The sequence below is a fragment of the Verruconis gallopava genome (genome assembly GCF_000836295.1).
Source record: "Verruconis gallopava strain CBS 43764 unplaced genomic scaffold supercont1.10, whole genome shotgun sequence".
Classification (NCBI taxonomy): Eukaryota; Fungi; Ascomycota; class Dothideomycetes; order Venturiales; family Sympoventuriaceae; genus Verruconis; species Verruconis gallopava.
Genome location: NW_015622146.1, coordinates 408,462 through 427,428, shown reverse-complemented (window position 1 = coordinate 427,428; position 18,967 = coordinate 408,462). Strand labels below are relative to the sequence as shown.

Here is an 18,967-nt window from a genome sequence, read left to right as displayed (position 1 = left end):
CGTTCAGTCCCTGAAACGTGAATCTAACGTGCAGCTGACGGAAGTGCATTGAAGTTGTTTCCTAGTTGGAATGCGCACGGCTTTTGGCTACCGCCTAGTGAAATGCTTCGCGGAGATCCTCTACTTGTTGAAAATTAATGCCAAATGCCCTTCAGTGGAGACGTTCTATGTTGATGCAGCGATACCTTCAACCAAGATCCTGCGGCAAAGGACATATTGGGTTCTTTTAGAATAGCTGACGTGTAAGACTACTGTAAAAAGCCTCTGGTAAAGCATGTCTAGCATGAAAGTTTGTGCATACAGCTATGCCTATGCCTAAACTGCACTCCTGACTATCCAGACTGGGAGCTATTTACATTTCATTAGCAATGCTAGCTGCGGAATACCAGAAGTAGAAAAACATGTCGCAACGTTCTGCGTAAATCTAGGATGAAATATTGAGCAATATCGATGTCGTCAATAAGGCGGAATTTGAGTTTCGTACTACAGAGCTATGAGGTTGAGAAGTGAACCTTGATAAACATGCGACGAAGCTCCTACACATGAGGCGCGGCAGGTGGCTGCGTGATGTCACGCGCAGACGACTGCCTCTACCGACTTCCGGAAGGCAGACGTCAAACAAACAAACTCCAGCACCGCAGACGCCGACTTACACCTTTCTAAACTCTCATTCTTCGAATATAGTGCTGTAGATTATTTTGAGAATACAAAATGGCATACGATCGCTCGTCGGCGCTCGAATCGCAGCCAACCAACTGGAGCCGCTTCGATGACCCTCAGTATCAAGATGATCCGGAATTCAACGAATTTTCGCAGCGACTTTCGGATAGATTATTCGAACTCACATCCAATGTATCGCGGTTATCCAGCCAGATCGCACTGTTGGGTACACGGCGCGAAACTGAACGAGTGCGCGAACGAGTCAAAGATCTCATCGAAGAAGGTGGCCGCGGTTTCAAGCAGGCAGGAGAGGATCTGAAGAAGCTCATCCAGTGGGAAGACGTTGGAGTATGTATCAGACAATTCACAGAGGAATCGGGCTCAACAGTGACTGATGTGACAATAGCCCAGCCAGCGATTTACGCAGTCCAAGTTGAATCGCGAATTCCAAGCCTCTCTCAAGGAGTTTCAAGACCTCCAACGTGCGGCACTTGATAAAGAGAGACAAGCTGCTGCCGCAAACCGTGCTGCGCTCGAACAAGATGGCACTTCACACGATGGTGGCCGTGCAACCGGTCCTGCCGGTCAAAAGCTGCAACAGGAACAGCTTCGGCTAGCTTCCCAAGACGAGGTCGATTTCCAGGAATCACTTATCATCGAACGTGAAAGCGAGATTCGGAACATAGAGCAGTCCGTGGGTGAACTGAATGAATTATTTAGAGACGTAGCGCATATGGTGCATGAACAAGGCGCGCAGCTAGACATTATTGCAGAGAACGTGGAAGGTGTTCGAGACGATACTAGAGGAGCCGACATGGAGCTTAGGACAGCGAGCAGACATCAAAGAAACGCTCGAAACAAGATGTGCTGTTTACTGCTTATCTTAGCTGTAGTCCTCACCGTGGTCATACTCGCCGTTGTGCTATCATAGCCTGCTAATCGCAATCCACTAGTGTATGGCATTTTGGCATGGTTTACTGTTTTGACACGTGTTCATAAACTCTTCGCGTTTCGCCACCGCCGCTAGTTTTAAATATACTTGTATACGTGCATTAAATCAATCAGACACATCATTATAGCTCAAGTACAGTCAGTCACATTCTCTTAAGGTGCGCTCAGGTGGAAACATGAAGGTTGTGGTCTCGCGGACTATTAGACATGTAACACTTATTCTGAGTGCACTCTAAAGGCCAGTGTAAATATGTTGAGAATTAACGCAGGATGCTAGAGGCGTTGCACCTTTGGCTAAATAATTGCCATTCCTCGCCTACTTGATTAGCAAAGACGATGGATATTCTGATGTTGACATCGAGCTGTAGTATGATTTTGATGACAACATCTTCATTTTGTAAGCAAAGTGTGAAATCCTCATTCATTGTTGCTAGTTCACAAATCAATTGCTGATTATCAAACGATTGAAAGTTGGATTTTTGGACCTTAGACAAGCACACCGTAGGCCTTATTTCCAGATAACGGTCAAATTTTCCTCTTTTTCACTCTTTTTAACAGAAAGTCTCATCCGAAAATTTGAGACTAACCTCCTTCAGATGGATTCAATAGAGAGAAAAAAAATTTACGGACACCGTGGTAAGTCAAGCCAATGGACCTATGTTCAGGGTGGAAACGGATTGCTTGCTAAAGCTATTATGTCATAGACTATATGCCAATATGCTCCGTTCGCTGCAAATATGACTCGTTGGCAAAGTTCTTGGTGACATTTTGGGGCCTTCGCTAAACTAGTAACAAAATTTGTCTAGCAATTATTATTCATCCATACTAGCTACTCAGCTATGCGATTAACCTTCTTGAACAATCAATTCGTTACTTGCGCGAGCTATTGGCACTGGATTTTATCTATATCAAAGGCGAGGTGCGTGTTGTCAGCATTGTTCGTCTTACAGATTCAGAGGAAATTGCTTGACGAGCAATAAATAAATGGGACTAAAAGTGAAGTGGTCTTCGACCTGCATATACTGCCAAGATGTGTAGATTTGCTGATCTATCTTGTTAAGCTATATAAATTGTGAGCTGTCTGACATTTTATCTCATGTCATGCCTATTTGCTTCAGGCTTTATCAGGAAAGCAAACTTGGAAGCCTCTAGTCCTGTTTATGATGCTTATTATGATATTTTTGGTCTTCTCTGATTTCGTACATGGTATTTGGACATTTGAGTTTGGCCGTGGACACTATGCGGGAAGCGCTTTTTGAGAATTGAAGTAGGACATAAACAGACCGCGTTATAGACCACCGATCGTGTTCCACTGCGTATCAAACCAGCTCCTTGCGTCGTTTACCATGCAGAAACAATCGCATCGAGTCCTCGACGTTTCGCGTCTGTATGAGATTTTGAGTCTGGGCGATTTCTGATCCTCCGCCCCTGGCGATAAACTGATCATAAAGGCTCGAGAGACCAATCTATATCCTTTCCCTTCTCATAACATGCACTCATTCAGAAGTAGTGCAGGATTGCGTGGCCTTCCGGCCAAATGATTCTGTGTGCAAATAATGCATGCAGTGACAACAAATATAGATGCCAGAGCATATCGGTCCCAAGAATTAGGTGCATCAAATAGTCCTGTGCTCGTAGTGCTCACTCTCCATCGCCACGAACAGAGGACTCCTGTGGTATCAGACCCGCATGTTGTGTAGGTATTCTAACAAGTGTCTCTGGTAGCGGATGTTCCGTCTTCGACGCGTCGTCATTCCTGGGTTGCGGTAACTTGCCTGTACCTGTATTAGTGTACTCAATTGCATATTTTAGCATGCGGCACATACTACTAGCCATATTAATAGCCCTTAAAACATTGTGCCAATTACTCAGTACTACTGCTACAGCTACGCAGATATTAGTCCTTGCTCAATCGAACATATCTTGGCGAGCTCTCACCCTCAGTTCCATCACTTAATGTAGCCAACTTCTGTTCTAGTTGCTCCATTTGGTCCGCAAGCCCGCTGCTGAGGGCCTGAAGCTCTTTCAAGCTTGCAAGCTCCTGCTTCTTTTCGTTGATACGCGCCTGGAGAGCTGAGGATTGACCCGTGGAAGATCCTGGGTTGCTGAGCGACCCAGCACGGAGGTGAGATGGTATAGACCGGTTGAGTGACATCCTTTACAGCTGTTTCCTGTAACGTGTATATTGTATGCGACCTAGATAGTTAAAGATTATTACGCGCGTGAGTTATGTCGCGTCTGCACATCAGATGTTGTCCTGTCTGGACCCTGGCGAACACTTCACCCCCTCGCTAAACTACTTTTGGAGGTTTGTTTATCTGTTGAACTTCGCAACTTTTTGGGCATGGTGTACAACACACGACATCTTTTCTTAGATGAAGTGTCGCGCACTAGATGGTAGCATCATCTGAGTTTCCTTCGTGTTTTTGATGCGATCAAAAGGAGGAAGGACTTCCAATTATCAGTGTCTTTTGGAGCACCAAATACAACAATAAATACGTCGCATATGGCGCGATTGAATGAAGCGCCTTGCGCGAGCGAATCGATCGATGCATGTATGTATGCCTTGAATTAAATTTTAGAAGGCAACACACTAATTAAATGAGCAGTAAAACGAAGGTTCATTAGACAAAATCGAGAGCTTGCAAAGTTCGTCCTTGGCCTGCAATAAAAAGAGCGAAACTGATTGAAGGACACAGAAACAACTCTGCACAATCCGTGCGCATACGCTGCCTGGAAGCCGAAATATCACGTCTGCTTACTGATAATCTACAATTGAGAGATGAAATCCTACAACTGCGTAACGATCTCGAAGGTGTTCCAAGCAAAAGGCTATTGGGGGTCGTAAAGGATCAGTTGGAGGCTCAGGTACAAGTACTTGCACAATTGGTTGCAGGCATTGGCATTTCTCGAGAAAAGAAAGAGAAGAAGAATGAGGCATTGTCATTGCGCCTCCCGACTGTCGGTTGGGGCAGGGGATTGTCTGATCCACTAGACGGCACAGATGGAAGGCTTCCAGCTATAATGGAAGACAAATCGTATCCTCGGCAAACACTCAAGTGCGTGATACCAACTGTCTGACAACTCGAAGTGCTGACAAGAATAGTGCGGAAGAGATACAAGCTCTCGCCGAAGGCAGTGCAGATTCCCCTGCATTAGGGTCGCCTCCCGTGTCGTACTTTAGGGACGAGGAGCCCATTAAGTTCGAAAACCTCTCTACTGTCGAGCCTAAGAAGGAAAACGAGGATTTAGATTCATTCCCGCCCCATCTGGAGACTAGACGAAAGAAAAAAGATGGCAACACGAAGATTGCGATCCGAAGGATGTCCGTATTTAGTCCATCAGAGGAGGAAGCCAAGAACGGAGAGGAGAGCAAGGTCAGAGTGATGCAAACAGCACCAACCAGAACTGGGGCAAAACGGAAGCTTGCTTTGCGGGACGATGACGGCAATCCCACAGAGGAGTTCACGTTCTGTCGCAAACCAAATAATACTTCAAATTCGGCAGACGAATTAAGAGAAAAAGACAGCAGTGCGGAGCCACTTACGGATGGACTCAAGAGCGACTTAGGAAGACCGGCACTAGCAAAGCTAGCTGAGCGAAAAGCACTAGGTGAGAGAAATGTGAATACGGACCCTGTGGTGTCTCCTAAAAAGACTGTTAAAAATCCAACGATACTCGAAGAGAAGGAGGCATTGAAAAAGATGGTTGAACAGGCAAAACAGAAGCAGCGTACATCTCGTGATCGCAAATCGAGAGTTGCTACAACGATGCCTGTTACGACTGCGTCACAGAATACTGCATCTCAAGCAGCTCAGGTCTCCGAAGTTAGTCCTCCAGAAGAATCAATAAAGATGGATCTACCACCAAAGACGCCGGCCACAGTCGGAGATATGTTCTCTGCACCATCAACAGAAGATTCCACTCGAACTCAGGGAGGAAGAGATACCCCTCCCCCAAGTGATCTGTCGGCCTCGACAGATGCGACTGGACGTCCTGGAAGGCGTGCCCGTGCCCATGTTAATTACGCAGAGCCGAGTTTGGCTGCAAAGATGCGACGGCCGACAAAGGAGCTACTCGACGCCGTGGGCAAAGACGGCAGGCCACTCAGCGGTATGATCGTTAAAAAGGATCCTGTGGGCTTAAAAACGGAAGGATCAGAAGGCGTGGGCAGCGTATGGAAAACAATGCCTTCAGCAAGCATGATCAAGTCTGAGAGAGGAGAGGGACGAGTAGAACCAGGAAGTCCTCTTAGCAAGAAAAGTACGACCTCTAGGGAGCCAATGAAAGCTGTTGCAGAGACAGAGCCTACTCAGCCGTCGGCAGCTTCTCAAGCTATCGCAGCGTTGATAAAAGAGTCCAGAACAAATGCTGCATCGAGACGACGGTCCACTGCTACCTTACAGCGAGCCCTAGACACTGAAAGATGCGGTGAAAGAAAAGACAAAGGTTCATCATCAATCTACGACTTCGCATCCTCATCTCCGCAACGTTCCTCCTCGCTTGCCGCAACGTCATCGCGCCCGAACTCTCAGGCGTCGGACCGGAACACGGACACAGAGGATAATAGTAAATCGGGAAGAACGTCAAGACGGCATTCTTCGATCGCATCATTAAGCGGTGCTCCTTCCAAGGAAAGCCTGACAGATGCGGCAAAGGCGCCGAGTCGATTTGGCACCGGTGTTGCGGCCGGCCACAAGAGAACAGTGAGCGGAACCGTAAGGACAATTTCTGAGGTAGATCATGCTGCTGTAGACAGTGGAACGGATCTGAGAGCAAGCCGAAGGAGGAGTATGATGCTTTGATGATGATGTTGATTGTAAGTGAGTTATTTTGTGCGCAATGCAGTCCGGAGCTTTCTCCTTCTTTGTGGAATTGGTTGGGGCGCATCTCATTCGATACCCTCCTTTTTGCTCGGCACAGACATTCGTTGACTAGCGACATGGGAGTTTTTGACAAATAATACAAGACAAACGGTGCCGATCGGATTATAATGTTTGAGAGACACTGTTGATTCAATACATTTGTCCCACCCGCCTTGCAATAACGCCAAACGCTTGATGCTTGCTTCCCTACTTCAGATTCACGCAAGGAGCAGAACCGCAACTGCCCTGAATCATCTCACTTGCTCCATCTCTTTTGTGCCTTTATTGTTACCTTCCTTAGATACTACAGCCGCAGCTTTTTTCTGCCGCTCCGCGACAAGAGCCTTGATCTCCTTAATTTCACTTCCTTCTAGCCCCATGGAGGGCAGATACTCTCCAAATGCACCAAGGATTGCGCTTAGACCATCCGTCAATGCGTCAATCACATCATTGACATCTTTCACTTGGTCTCTCTGCTTTGCTGTGAAGGTCACGTCTGACCAGTGTGGTGGGGTTGTGTGCACGAACTCATGAATTGCGTTCAAGGTCCTCATGTACGTGCGGATTATACCCGCAACGTCGTTTGCAACTTGCCCGTAGACATCTTCTTTTAACGACTCGACGGTAAGGCGTGTCAACGCGTCAATAGCATCTACGATGACACCGGCCTGCGAGTGTGGTACACCACACACCACTCCAGCGATCTTTCGTTCAAAACTCTGTCTGAACGGCCAGCCGATCGGAGACTTCAGGACAGCATCCCACATGTTTTCCACTCGTTTTTCTAGTTCTTGAGGCTGTTTGGCCAGAGCTTGTCTTTGCTGATTAGTAAGAAGCTTGCGGCTAGCAAACTTCACAATATCCTTTGCTGGCTCGGCGCCTGGGGAGTTACCGTATTTCGCTGCTACGCTCTTAGCCCATTCTCCTGTACGAGCAGGCGTGCCCATTGAAAGCGGCTGCGCCGCGAAAATGTTATCTGTCTTCAATGGAGGAGCAATTGGTGCCCTCTCTTTGATTTCAATTGGTGGCGGCGGCGTTGGTGCTGTAGGATTGTTGAATGCGTCAATACGTTTGGTTATGCCGATAATTTGGTTAAGACATAATTGCGAGATTTGGGTCCATGAGTTACCACCTGCACGGTCTAGTTCGGAGTAGATGCTCTTTCTTCGCTCTGGAAACTTGATTGTGATGAGTAGGAGCTCGTAGAAGGCGCTTGCTTTTGCAAATTCTTTCTTGCTCTTCAATCCGCTAATCAAACTACCGTTTGGATCCACGGATTTTCCTTTCTTGTTGTCAGATGTCAGAGGTTGTTCATTCTTTAGAGGAGGCTGAGCTATGTAAGCACTGAACGCAGCATTTGCAATCTCCCACAATAGCACAAGCAGCGCTGTCTGCTCCACCACAGCCCAGAAAAATGGGATAATAGGTGTGAAGCCCGTTTGCTGAAAGCGTTGTTTGGCGGGAAGGAAGAAGACAAATCGTAGTGTATCGAAGGCAAAGTGCCATGCAATACTGCGCAGGGGTGTCGCAATATAAACCAAGAAACCGAGCACTGGGAATAGGATGGAAATCCAAGCAAGTCGTCCAATGACTCCTGGCATAGCGGCCTTGATGAGAATTATTGGTGACTCTGCCACGGAGATTGTGGCCGCAGCTTTGGGATCGATCTTGACTTTACGCGTTGGCGATGGGACCATGTCGCGGTCGCTGAACAGGTGAATGAGGGACTGTAGAATGCCTAACATAACAAACAGCGTTCTGAAGGCGATCGCACGCTCATTTAATCGTGCTCGTTCATGGGCCCTCCCATGGTTGATGACGCCAAAGCCAGAGTCTGACGGCTGTGCCCAAACATATACTTCTGCAAATAGCAGAGCAGATACAATGTACCATGCAAATGTGGTATACGTATTGACGGCGACGAACTGTGATTTAAACGTGGCGAAGGATGAAATAGTTGTTCTACGGCCAACTACTCTGAGTTAGCAAATATTGCTCGCTTTCATCATCTAACAATAGAGCCTTACCATGTAGCCGCGATACCCTTATTATCATCACCAATAACACACTAATTGCCAACAGTAAAGTGCGAGCGCCGGCTGGGCCGATTGGAAACCACTTCCAGAAGACTAGAAAACATTAGCTCCTCATCATAGTCGAAGAGAATGAGACGACATACGATCCCATTGTCCCATATATACTGCCTCACCAAAACAGACCGCTAATGTGAGGCCTCCCGCTCGTGTGAACTGTCGATGCAGTGCTGGTGTGAGGAACTCCCGGTACGGACGTGGTCTTTTCGCTGCCGTGGTCGCCATGGTTGATGAATGAATAAACGATTGAATGTTTAAGTTCTAAAGCTCCTATCTGGACATTTTATGGATCATGAGCCGCTCGCGAACGTTCCGAATCGTGAGTAGGTTTCGTTGCTGGGTAGCACGGTTTATGTTTGGTGATACATGAAAACACAGGATCTGCACGAGTCATGACCAGGATCGCGCAGCACGTGAAGCTCAGCTTCACTCCTTCACCACACCCACAACGCTGAAATACTCGACTGCGTTTGGTATGAATTACATTTTAGGCGGTTTTAAAGAGCGCGAATACTTTCAATACATATCATTATATGTGTCGCGTAGATGGTCGCTTAATAGAGCAAAGCCGAGGGTCTAGTGTTGAAGTATATCCCATTGAGAAGCAAAACTCAGTTGATATTTATCAAGATAAGTTAGGCATTAGAATCTTGTACATGGAAGCCTTATACAATCGAATGAATTTTATTTTCTCTCAACCTGGCTTTTGTGGCTTCTTAACCTCCCTAACCCTCGACTCATGTATCAGCAGGAAGCACTCGGTCTGTGCGTTGCTCATATATCTTCATTCTTTGGACTAGCGTACACTTGATCGTTTCATTCTCTGATAATCACCTTACTTAATTCATGGAGAGTCGCTAGTTGTTCTTCAATAAACTGGATAATCTTTTGAAAATGACCTCACTGCACGACCTGCCACAGGACATTCTCTTTCACATCCTCTCTCAACTGATTTGTCCGCTAGTATCTCATGACATCGCACGTGCTCCTCAGAGTATAAGTGAACTTCAAGATACTGAAGCCTACCGCCTAAGGAGTCTTACGCTTGGGACATTTGTTTCAAATCATCCGTATCTATGTTTAGCGGCACAATGTCGATCTTTACGATTCACTGTGGAAGATTTTTGCCAGCATCTGTTGTTGAAGCGAATGACTCTCAAATCAGCTCGAATCTTGAAGCCCACCTGGCTAGACTGGAGTAAAGGTGTTGCTGAGGCAGCAGCGAAGGGAGAATATCCCACTGCGAAGAATTTGCGAAGTTATAGAATGCAGTATCTCAAGTGGAGTGTTGAGACCTGCTTGTTTTGCGGGAAGAGCAGCAAGAGACGCGCGATCTTCAATATGCACATGTGGTGTTGTAAGAAGTGCGATGATGTAGAATTTGGTAAAAAGATTGTATGTGTAATCTTCAAAATTTGCCTGATGACTGAAGTTTACACATACACAATAGTCGAAGACTGAGGCAACCAGAAAGTACAGAGTCAACGAGTTGCACTGGAAATATCCCCACATTCTACTGCCGGAATCTTGGTCAGCTGGACTAGAATTCGCGTTTGCGAATTTGCCTGTCTTTCAGGGCGCAAAAATGTTCAAGGAAGACGACATCGCAAGGCTATCCGCGGAACTCAAAGCACATCCGCCAACTCGAGATTTAATGTCCTCGCTTAGGCGAGATGACCGCGCTAGAGAGGAATTTTTGTCGAAATATGTTTACGGAACTTTTAAAGATTGTGACGCGGTAAGGATAATGGGTAAGACTTTTGATAGACTACTCAGCGGTGAGCTTAAACTTCCCGCCACAGAACTCACCTGGCAAAGACTACGGGACGATGCCCGACGTTGCGAGAAAATTTTCCGTGATTGCGGTGCCTCTAGGAGTTTTGTAGAAGGATTTAAGCGCTATTTGCGCTGGTGGGATCACCTCATTCCTCCAGCTTTGAAGCCCTTCTTCAGGCTAGTTACTACAAAGGAAGAGCATGGACATATGAAACATCAATATTTTGTTCGCACGACAGACTTTTCCAATACGTCGGCATGTCTCATAGACGGTCTAGCCTGGAGCAGTTTCTTAACAGTGCTTGATTACACTAGCCTTCCTGTTTTTGTATCCATGCCTGCACTAGAGGCAGATCGAGAAGCTGACAAGGACGACGACGAAGAGGAAGAGAAGGAGGGTATTGTCGACCTGACGTCGGATTGATTACGTGCATAGAAGTCATCAATAATGATTTCGATGACTTAATTTCATCATAGACGATTTTCTATCCAATTGGCATCGACTCTTATCTGTTTTAGTTTAAGCTATTCACGACACTTCGAAGGCAGAAGATATTCCAGTTTAGCAGCGTCATAATGTTTGACACAGACCCATCTTGGTTACCTTTCATACAAATTCGATGCCTGTTGTAAATTAGTTTGAAATGAATTCCCTTGAAACTAAAATTACACAGTCGAATAACAGCCTAGGCTCAAGATAAGAGGTCCTTGAGTATGAAGTTCTCACACGATAGGAAGACGGCGTGCTGGTATGTGAACCACGCCTGTCAGTACCACAAATTCCAATTTCTAAGCACGACACGTATGCACCTCTTTGATTCAATCCTACGCATTTCAGGAATCTCGGGGCTCTTTTCTGCGAATATTTCCGAAAGAGCGGATAAGCCTGTACCGCCAAGGGGCCCAACCTTACAGATGAACGGCAGTTATCAAACGGCTGACCTACCCTGACACTTGTTTGCGGAGAACCCGGACGTTGCCCTTGCACTGGGACCAGAAAACTCCACCACGGATATAACGATTTCAGGATTTAGTATCCCACGCCAATGCTTGTCGTACTTCTTCACACGAGGCTGACTATAGGGATTTGCGTGACTTTCCGCAGCGTCCGAAGCTGGGTTCCCCGCAACATACATTGATGTCTCCACAGTCAGACAGGACAGCCTAGTCAAGTCCTCAAAACAAAATGCAATATCTGGTGGACTAGCTGCTGCAAGTTATCAGGGTCTGGCTTTTCCTATTGATTACCTTCAAGTGGGACTTCCTGGATCCTACAATCTTATTGTAAAGAGCGTGGATTGAAACATTTTAGCATCTTGCTTGTGATGTTTTGCACTGTTGGAGGAATGAGGCCAATGGCGAGGTTTCAAAGTACTACTCTGCGCTCCAAAGCATAGTTCACCGATCATGGAGCCGGTGCTTCCCAAGAACAACCCATCGTCGATGCCGCGCACAGCGAGAGGAGAATCCTAGAACGTTTGTTCTGCAGGTCTACGCAATATCGTACGATGCCGTGCACCTCATGCATTAGTATCTCACTCCATGGAGAGGGGAAATACGAACTATTCTTCGCTCTAGAACTGTAGGTCTGAATTCTTAGTTCTTCGGCAGATCACTTTACAAAGCTGGTCAAATCACAAGACCACGAGCATTCTCTGAAATGGGAAATCTTCCTTCCGAGCGAGCTTAGTGTCGCAAAATGCTGGGGCGGTCGTTAGATCTATATGTACTTGACTCCCTTTGCTGTTAGGCAACATTTAGACATCAAATCACGGACTCTTCTTCAACATTTGTCCATCCACAGTCATCAATACCGATAACCGTGTAACATTCAGTCATCATGACGATTCCAGATGAAGTTGATATCATCGTTTGCGGCGGTGGTTCCGCAGGGTATGTGAATGTCTGAAAAACGGGACTTTTTTCTGATAACGATATGTCTAGCTGCGTTGTTGCTGGACGCCTAGCCAATCTAGATCACAACTTGCAAGTCCTTCTCATTGAAGCTGGAGAAAACAATCTCAATAATCCCTGGGTATATCGCCCTGGTATCTATCCTCGTAATATGAAGCTTGACAGCAAGACTGCGTCGTTCTACTATTCCCGACCTTCCAAATGGCTTGCCGGTCGAAGTGCCGTGGTACCATGTGCTCATGTGCTTGGCGGAGGTTCGAGCATCAACTTCATGATGTACGCTTCTGCAATCGGGATTCTCGACTGATTTTCCGCATTTCTAAATAGCCTACAGGTATACACGAGCATCTGCATCTGATTATGATGACTTTCAGGCAAAGGGTTGGACGACGAAAGAACTTATCCCGTTAATGAAGAAGCATGAGACGTATCAACGTGCTTGTAACAACCGAGATATTCACGGCTTCGAGGGTCCCATCAAGGTTTCCTTTGGCAACTACACGTATCCGATCGCACAGGACTTCCTTCGAGCGTCCGAGTCCCAAGGTATTCCTACGACCGATGATCTTCAAGATTTAGTTACTGGTCATGGTGCTGAGCACTGGCTCAAGTGGATCAACAGAGACACAGGCCGTCGTTCCGACTCTGCACACGCGTACATTCATAGTACTCGGGAACACTACTCCAATCTACATCTTGTGTGCAACACGAAGGTTGACAAAGTTATCATCGAGAACGGTGTTGCGGTTGGTGTTCAGACTGTGCCCACTAAGCCACTTTCACCGGGACAAGTGAAGCCCAGAATTTTCAGAGCGAGGAAGCAAATTGTAGTCAGTGGAGGGACTCTAAGTTCACCTCTAATTCTACAACGTTCAGGCATAGGAGACCCGGAAAAATTGCGTAAAGCTGGTGTAGAACCACTAGTAAACCTTCCTGGTGTTGGCTTAAACTTCCAGGACCACTGTATGTGTGCATTTCTTTTCACAGAACATATAATTTTACTAATCATGGCAAGATCTGACCTTCGCTGTTTATCGCGCGAAGCCGGATGTAGAATCTTTTGATGATTTTGCTCGCGGAGATAAGGAAGTTCAAAGACGTGTGTTCGAGCAATGGAATATCAATGGAACTGGCCCACTTTCCACCAATGGTATCGAGGCTGGTGTCAAAATTCGACCCACGGAGGAAGAGCTGAAGAAAATGGATAAATGGCCATGTCCGGAGTTCCGCGAGGGCTGGAACAGCTACTTCAAGAACAAGCCTGACAAGCCTGTCATGCATTATTCTGTGATTGCTGGCTGGTTTGGTGATCACATGCTCATGCCACCAGGCAAGTTCTTCACAATGTTCCATTTCCTTGAATACCCGTTCAGCCGCGGTTTCACTCATATCACCTCTCCCAACCCATACGATGCACCTGACTTCGATGCCGGGTTTATGAATGATAAGCGCGACATGGCTCCAATGGTTTGGGGCTACATCAAGTCTCGTGAGACCGCTCGTCGCATGGAAGCCTATGCTGGAGAGGTACAAGCGATGCATCCTTTCTACAAGTTTGACTCACCAGCGCGAGCTAAAGACCTGGATCTGGCTACGACAAAGGCTTACGCCGGGCCTGATCATATCACTGCAGGAATTCAGCACGGAAGCTGGAGTCTGCCAATAGAAGCCGGAAAACCCCCTGAGCCCAACTTCGTTACCAGTAATCAACAGGCAGTCTACCAGGATTTGGAATATTCCGAAGATGATATCAAGGCTATTGAAGAATGGGTCAAGGTAAGTACTACCTTTGCACGGCTTTCCCTTGAAACTAATTCCTCTCAGCGTCACGTCGAAACCACATGGCACAGCCTTGGAACGTGTTCTATGGCTCCCAAGGAAGGTAACAGCATTGTGAAGCATGGCGTTGTTGATGAGCGCCTGAACGTCCACGACGTGAAGAACCTGAAGGTTGCGGATTTGTCTATCGTAAGTAATGTGATCGGTCACTAAGATTGACCATGGCTTACACCTGCTCTAGTGTCCAGACAATGTGGGTTGCAATACCTACTCCACAGCTCTCCTAATTGGCGAGAAATGCGCTGTCTTGGTTGCCGAAGATCTTGGATACAGTGGTTCAGCATTGGACATGAAAGTTCCCGAGTACCACGCACCACGTGAAATTGTTGGCTTACACAGGTTGTAAAAAGAAAAAACTGAAAATGAAAATGAAAATGATCTTTCTGAGAGACTGATTGAATGACGGCCGAAAACGAAGTAAAACAATCTTTACATGAATTTACATCAACGAATTGACTGAATTTTCTCTTTTGATCCTTTGCCTACACAGTACCGCGCACAAAATACTTGCTCGTAAGGCTTCACGCCATAATGAAAGATCTGTGTTACCATCTTCCCATTGTATCCAAACTTTTCTGAACATTCGAATGAATAGGATTTCGATAGCCCGCAAGGCGCAGAGCCCCAGTTCTATAGCATGAACCCCCGTCCTAACGAACCGGATACTCTTGAGAAATGCTAGAAGACAAACTAATAAACTCAAATGCTCCAGACTCGAACAAGTCGTAAACAGTTTGCAGGGCATAATGCGAAGCTACCTACCTCGAGACTAGCACCGTCAGATACCGTTTTCTAGGCTTTACGTTGGGAGTGTTTTCACCACGGCACTTCATTGCTGGGTATGAGCTCTAGAGAGAGATTCCGAATGAGTGCCAGCTTCATTGTATTGTAAAACCAGGACGTTTTTTATTCTGCTTCGAAGGCAACAAGTCTCAGTAGCACACTTTTTTTTTAAGTAAAGAATAAAAGATTTCAATGAAAATGAAGAGTATACTAGCAGATTTGGTCTACTAATACCTCACAGTCCTGAGATGCACCAGAAGAATTTAGTGTATGCTTCAGGTCGTAAGAATGTAAGAACTCGAAAGACTTGAATCTTGGCGACATTCGTGGATATTAATGCAATTCACAATGTGTTCAATGTCCAGGTGCATGGAAAGGTTGCCTTCGTCCTTTCGAAACACCAAAAAAAAGAAAAGAAAAATGTCGCTGTAAATAAAGCCAAAAAAAGCTTGCAGTTTGGCTGATACAATGTGACTCCAAACAAGGTTTCAGTAAAGAATGTTATTCACCTGTGACGAGCTGAGTATAGATAACGGCCGTACTTTGGATAATTCGAAAGGATCTATAAACATGAGCATATCGTTGCAGTGTACAGATTTATTATCCGCAGGAATTGTGATAACTCGACATTGCTGATGAACATGTACGAGGCAGATCTGGGTAGCAATAGCAATGGAACAGTTTATTCACAAAACAATTAATTGTCGGGTCGATGTATTGCTGCAGCTCTGCTGAAAACATTACACTGTTAGGTCAACACTCCCGGTTGGCAGTCGGAAAGATCGTGCCATTTTGGATCAGCGTATGTTTCATGTCACTGTGTACTCAACATTCATGGCCCATCGCACCTTCTTATTGCTAACGAACAGGAGCACATCTTGCACCTTAGGGGCTAGTTTCTCGAGCTTAGTTTCAAGTATGCACGCTCCGAAACCGATCTGATGTCCGATTCTTTTCTTTAGAAAGAAAGGGAAAAAGTGTAATTTGACATTCAGTACTTGTTACACTGTCGAGCTGTAAGTATTTAGAGAAATTGGAGAGTTCCCTATTGTCTTCGGCTTTGAGATGAACCTATACACCAAAACATGAAAACTATGCGAAACATTTGGAGGGCAGGAAAATGGCACATTCAACTCTCGTAAATTCCCTGTGTAGAAACAATGTCTTTGCTCTTTGGTTCACTATTTATTCTCGTTTATTGGCCATCGATAAAGTTGGACTTCAGATGGGACTCGAGGAAGGTGGTGGAAGGGCAGTCCAATGCTTGCCATCGTCTTTTTCATCAAGCACTGGGTATCATTTTCTAAAATATCAGAAGCCTACGAAGTCCTACTATGAAGGACGCCTCGCTATGCGCTTAATCTTCTAATTGTGTAATCAAAACCATAGGACAGTATCAAACTGTTGCTATGAACGGTTTTCACTGCCACTTGCGGGTTTCTTCACGTACTTGGGTTGTTTCTCGTAAGCATTTGGACTCGGCTTTCTGTCCTTGGCCTTTCCTTTACTTCCTTTGTCACCAGGACTTTTTTGGTCGTGGTCATGGTCATGGCTGTGTTCATGATTGTGGTCGTGATGCCCATGACGTCTCCTTTCTCTCCCTCTCCTATTACCGCCGATCATCCTCGCCCTTCCATCGTCAACCTCGCTGTCGCTATCACCATCACTTGAGCTCGAATCGTCGCTGCTGGACTCGTCGTCAGAGGACTCGTCCACAGAGTGCGGACGGTGGTATATACAGCACACTAGAGGGATCTGTTTCAGTACTGGGAGATACCACTAAAAAAAATTCGAAGAATGTGAGATTACAACCTACCTTTAGAGGACTTCTTGCCCATGCCTTCATTGTCAACCACGTCTTCCGCCCATTGTATATGCCGCTCCTCTGCTGGTTCTGCACGCAAAACTAGCGTGCCGTTGGTTTGGGTAAGAGGTAGTGTACCTGAATGTTCGAGTGTCGTCGTGCTACTTGACGCAACAGTAGGCTGAGTCGCTAGCCGTGGCGGGGGCATGTTGAGGCAGAATCTCGTTTGCTCGGGAATTTCTGTTACAAAAAGTAAATACAAAATGTTAATGCCGCTGAAGCAACGGCTATCTACTTCCTATATGTTTGTGTGTGAAATCAAAGGTGGAAGCGAAGTTAATGGAATGGTTTCCAACTCCGCATATGCCGGCGACCGCTATTGACGTCTAACACCGGGGACTTTTGTGTACTTGCTTAGTAAGCTATGAGTCACTCAGGAGTCCGCCTAACTTAAGAGATCGTCACCCCACATATTTCACATATAGCAATCACTGATTATCAATGTGCCGTATGGAGGATCCCGGCAATTTCATCCCGTTACGCTACTGAAAATAACAACATGCTTGTTGAAGATTGTGGCCGGAGAATTTCGAGCACTCCTGCTTTTGCATCGGTTGGAGTAAGTCTTGATGAATTCTAAATCAAACGTTAAGGATGAAGAGCGTGTTTTCTTTTATCTTCCTTTCAAACAGCTTTCCGTAAGACATGGAAAGCTGCTTTCAGGCCAACGGCTTGATATATTCGTCTACGATCTGAATTCACGAGTTAACTTAACATCGTTTGCTTAGGTAAGACTGGACCAGTTACCTGCCGAGATCATTGAACACATAGCATACTTCCTTGCCCGGCATGACAGTGTGGAGGCTCGTTTCAGATACGCCTTTCTCCGTGGAGTTTTAAACCTTCGTCTTTCTTGTAGGACAATCGCATTCAAGCTTGATTCGTTCTTTAAAAGATCATTTGAAACAATTTGCATAGAACTAAGCTGCAAAGGGCTTCAGCGCGCCGTATACATTGCCAATGCTTCAGACCTTGCATTCAAAGTCCGATGTGTAAGGTTGAGCTTTAATTTGGTTGTGCCCGGTGAAGATGAGATTCTTGAGAACATCGCAGAGTTCATGAGCAGTGACTTGACGGAGTACTGGTGGCTCATTTTAGCTCGTAAACGGACGCAAGCTATCGAAAGAGCGTGTTCTTTCATCTCCAGCTTTGGGCTTGTCTACCTTAGCCGTGCCTTTTCCCGATTCCAAAATCTTTCCGAGATTCGGCTGCCTCTCGAAGATAAGCAATGGGAGCCTTTGGATCAGGTTGACCCAGTAAAGGCTCTTATGGACACAATTCTAGGCATAACTATATCTGCTTTGGATATTGCGAGGCGAAAAATCCATATTCTCGGGTTTGACGATAGTTTCGACATATGGTTGAGCCTTGGAGCATCCGCCATTGCTTGGAGGAATACATTGAGAAAATCTCGAATATTTTATGGGTTGACAAGTCTCGAAATAAGTATAGATCACAGCAATCGTTCTCATGGGCCTTGGGGTAAGCGAATCACCAACAGTCCAAACAAAATGGACAAGTTAATCATAGATCATAGGTAGACATTTTCATGAATCCTTCGACAGCGCGCATTTTCCATGTCTGGAGAGGCTGTCCCTCTATGCTGATTTTTGTTCGCGGCATGGGGCGAATTTCTTCAATGTACCTCTCTACCCATGCTTGCGGTGGCCACAAACCATTCGCAGCCTCTCTATTGACGGATTTTGCATCCAGTTTCAAGTCGGTGATCCAAACAGCTTTCGACTTCCCGTGAGGTTGGACGAACTATCGATAAGAAATTGTCGGTTTATTTATGGCGATCCATTAGACTATCTCACAGAGTACGTGACTACATCGCGCCTAAAGAAGCTCTATCTTTCGCAAATTGCTATAGATTTCACAAGAGTGTCGTTCGAGGGATTTCCGTACGCCAAAGAAGGAGACGTTGAGCTGTATTATGCACAACGTGGAGAAGTGGCAGATGCCGCGGAGCTAGTTGCTGAATACGTCTGGATCGAAAACAATAAGTATGAACTGGAAATAAATAGCGCATGTGATAGCATGGAGGAGATGTTGCCAAAACTTCGCCAATATTGGAAAGTTCAGATAGGCTTAAGTGTTGAGAGCTCCAGCGAGTTCAGCTTCTGGTGGGATCCAGCCGATGTTCCAGATAACCCCGAATAGCAAGAAACAGTGCGCACGATCAGATATTCCAAGAGCTGCACTTGGTCAAAGAAATTGTG

The 18,967-nt window shown here is 46.0% G+C and overlaps 8 protein-coding genes across 9 annotated transcripts; 5 read left to right on the top strand and 3 right to left on the bottom strand.

Annotated features, from left to right (window-relative positions):
* Window positions 1–583: 583 nt before the first annotated feature.
* Window positions 584–1,849, top strand: PV09_03797 (uncharacterized protein). Its single transcript, XM_016357045.1, has 2 exons — window positions 584–1,008; window positions 1,067–1,849. Exons 1-2 carry the CDS (start codon window positions 712–714, stop codon window positions 1,589–1,591), a joined length of 822 nt encoding a protein of 273 aa, XP_016215134.1. The 5' UTR covers window positions 584–711; the 3' UTR covers window positions 1,592–1,849.
* Window positions 1,850–2,613: 764 nt separating this feature from the next.
* Window positions 2,614–3,843, bottom strand: PV09_03796 (uncharacterized protein). Its single transcript, XM_016357044.1, has 3 exons — window positions 3,550–3,843; window positions 3,438–3,497; window positions 2,614–3,386 (listed from the first exon to the last, which is right to left on the bottom strand). The coding sequence occupies exons 1-3, from the start codon at window positions 3,764–3,766 to the stop codon at window positions 3,253–3,255; spliced, it is 411 nt and encodes a 136-aa protein (XP_016215133.1). The 5' UTR covers window positions 3,767–3,843; the 3' UTR covers window positions 2,614–3,252.
* Window positions 3,844–3,956: 113 nt separating this feature from the next.
* PV09_03795 (uncharacterized protein) lies at window positions 3,957–6,661 on the top strand. The gene is made up of 4 exons (XM_016357043.1): window positions 3,957–4,166; window positions 4,221–4,260; window positions 4,311–4,670; window positions 4,718–6,661. Exons 1-4 carry the CDS (start codon window positions 4,118–4,120, stop codon window positions 6,414–6,416), a joined length of 2,148 nt encoding a protein of 715 aa, XP_016215132.1. The 5' UTR covers window positions 3,957–4,117; the 3' UTR covers window positions 6,417–6,661.
* On the bottom strand, window positions 6,396–8,920 carry PV09_03794 (uncharacterized protein). The gene is made up of 3 exons (XM_016357042.1): window positions 8,656–8,920; window positions 8,504–8,605; window positions 6,396–8,448 (listed from the first exon to the last, which is right to left on the bottom strand). The coding sequence occupies exons 1-3, from the start codon at window positions 8,792–8,794 to the stop codon at window positions 6,728–6,730; spliced, it is 1,962 nt and encodes a 653-aa protein (XP_016215131.1). The 5' UTR covers window positions 8,795–8,920; the 3' UTR covers window positions 6,396–6,727.
* A 477-nt stretch (window positions 8,921–9,397) lies between these two features.
* On the top strand, window positions 9,398–10,975 carry PV09_03793 (uncharacterized protein). Its single transcript, XM_016357041.1, has 2 exons — window positions 9,398–9,964; window positions 10,020–10,975. Exons 1-2 carry the CDS (start codon window positions 9,464–9,466, stop codon window positions 10,767–10,769), a joined length of 1,251 nt encoding a protein of 416 aa, XP_016215130.1. The 5' UTR covers window positions 9,398–9,463; the 3' UTR covers window positions 10,770–10,975.
* Window positions 10,976–11,182: 207 nt separating this feature from the next.
* On the top strand, window positions 11,183–14,572 carry PV09_03792 (alcohol oxidase 1). Its single transcript, XM_016357040.1, has 6 exons — window positions 11,183–12,238; window positions 12,290–12,535; window positions 12,594–13,222; window positions 13,275–14,035; window positions 14,084–14,227; window positions 14,280–14,572. The coding sequence occupies exons 1-6, from the start codon at window positions 12,186–12,188 to the stop codon at window positions 14,442–14,444; spliced, it is 1,998 nt and encodes a 665-aa protein (XP_016215129.1). The 5' UTR covers window positions 11,183–12,185; the 3' UTR covers window positions 14,445–14,572.
* A 1,372-nt stretch (window positions 14,573–15,944) lies between these two features.
* Window positions 15,945–17,065, bottom strand: PV09_03791. Of its 2 annotated transcripts, XM_016357039.1 has the most exons (3): window positions 16,981–17,065; window positions 16,698–16,925; window positions 15,945–16,626 (listed from the first exon to the last, which is right to left on the bottom strand). In XM_016357039.1, exons 2-3 carry the CDS (start codon window positions 16,891–16,893, stop codon window positions 16,289–16,291), a joined length of 534 nt encoding a protein of 177 aa, XP_016215128.1. In that variant the 5' UTR covers window positions 16,894–16,925; window positions 16,981–17,065; the 3' UTR covers window positions 15,945–16,288. The 2 variants fall into 2 exon arrangements, with proteins under 2 accessions (XP_016215128.1, XP_016215127.1); XM_016357038.1 differs by having other exon boundaries at window positions 16,698–17,065.
* Window positions 17,066–17,178: 113 nt separating this feature from the next.
* On the top strand, window positions 17,179–18,922 carry PV09_03790 (uncharacterized protein). Its single transcript, XM_016357037.1, has 3 exons — window positions 17,179–17,304; window positions 17,474–18,227; window positions 18,283–18,922. Exons 1-3 carry the CDS (start codon window positions 17,245–17,247, stop codon window positions 18,906–18,908), a joined length of 1,440 nt encoding a protein of 479 aa, XP_016215126.1. The 5' UTR covers window positions 17,179–17,244; the 3' UTR covers window positions 18,909–18,922.
* The last annotated feature ends 45 nt before the right edge of the window (window positions 18,923–18,967 follow it).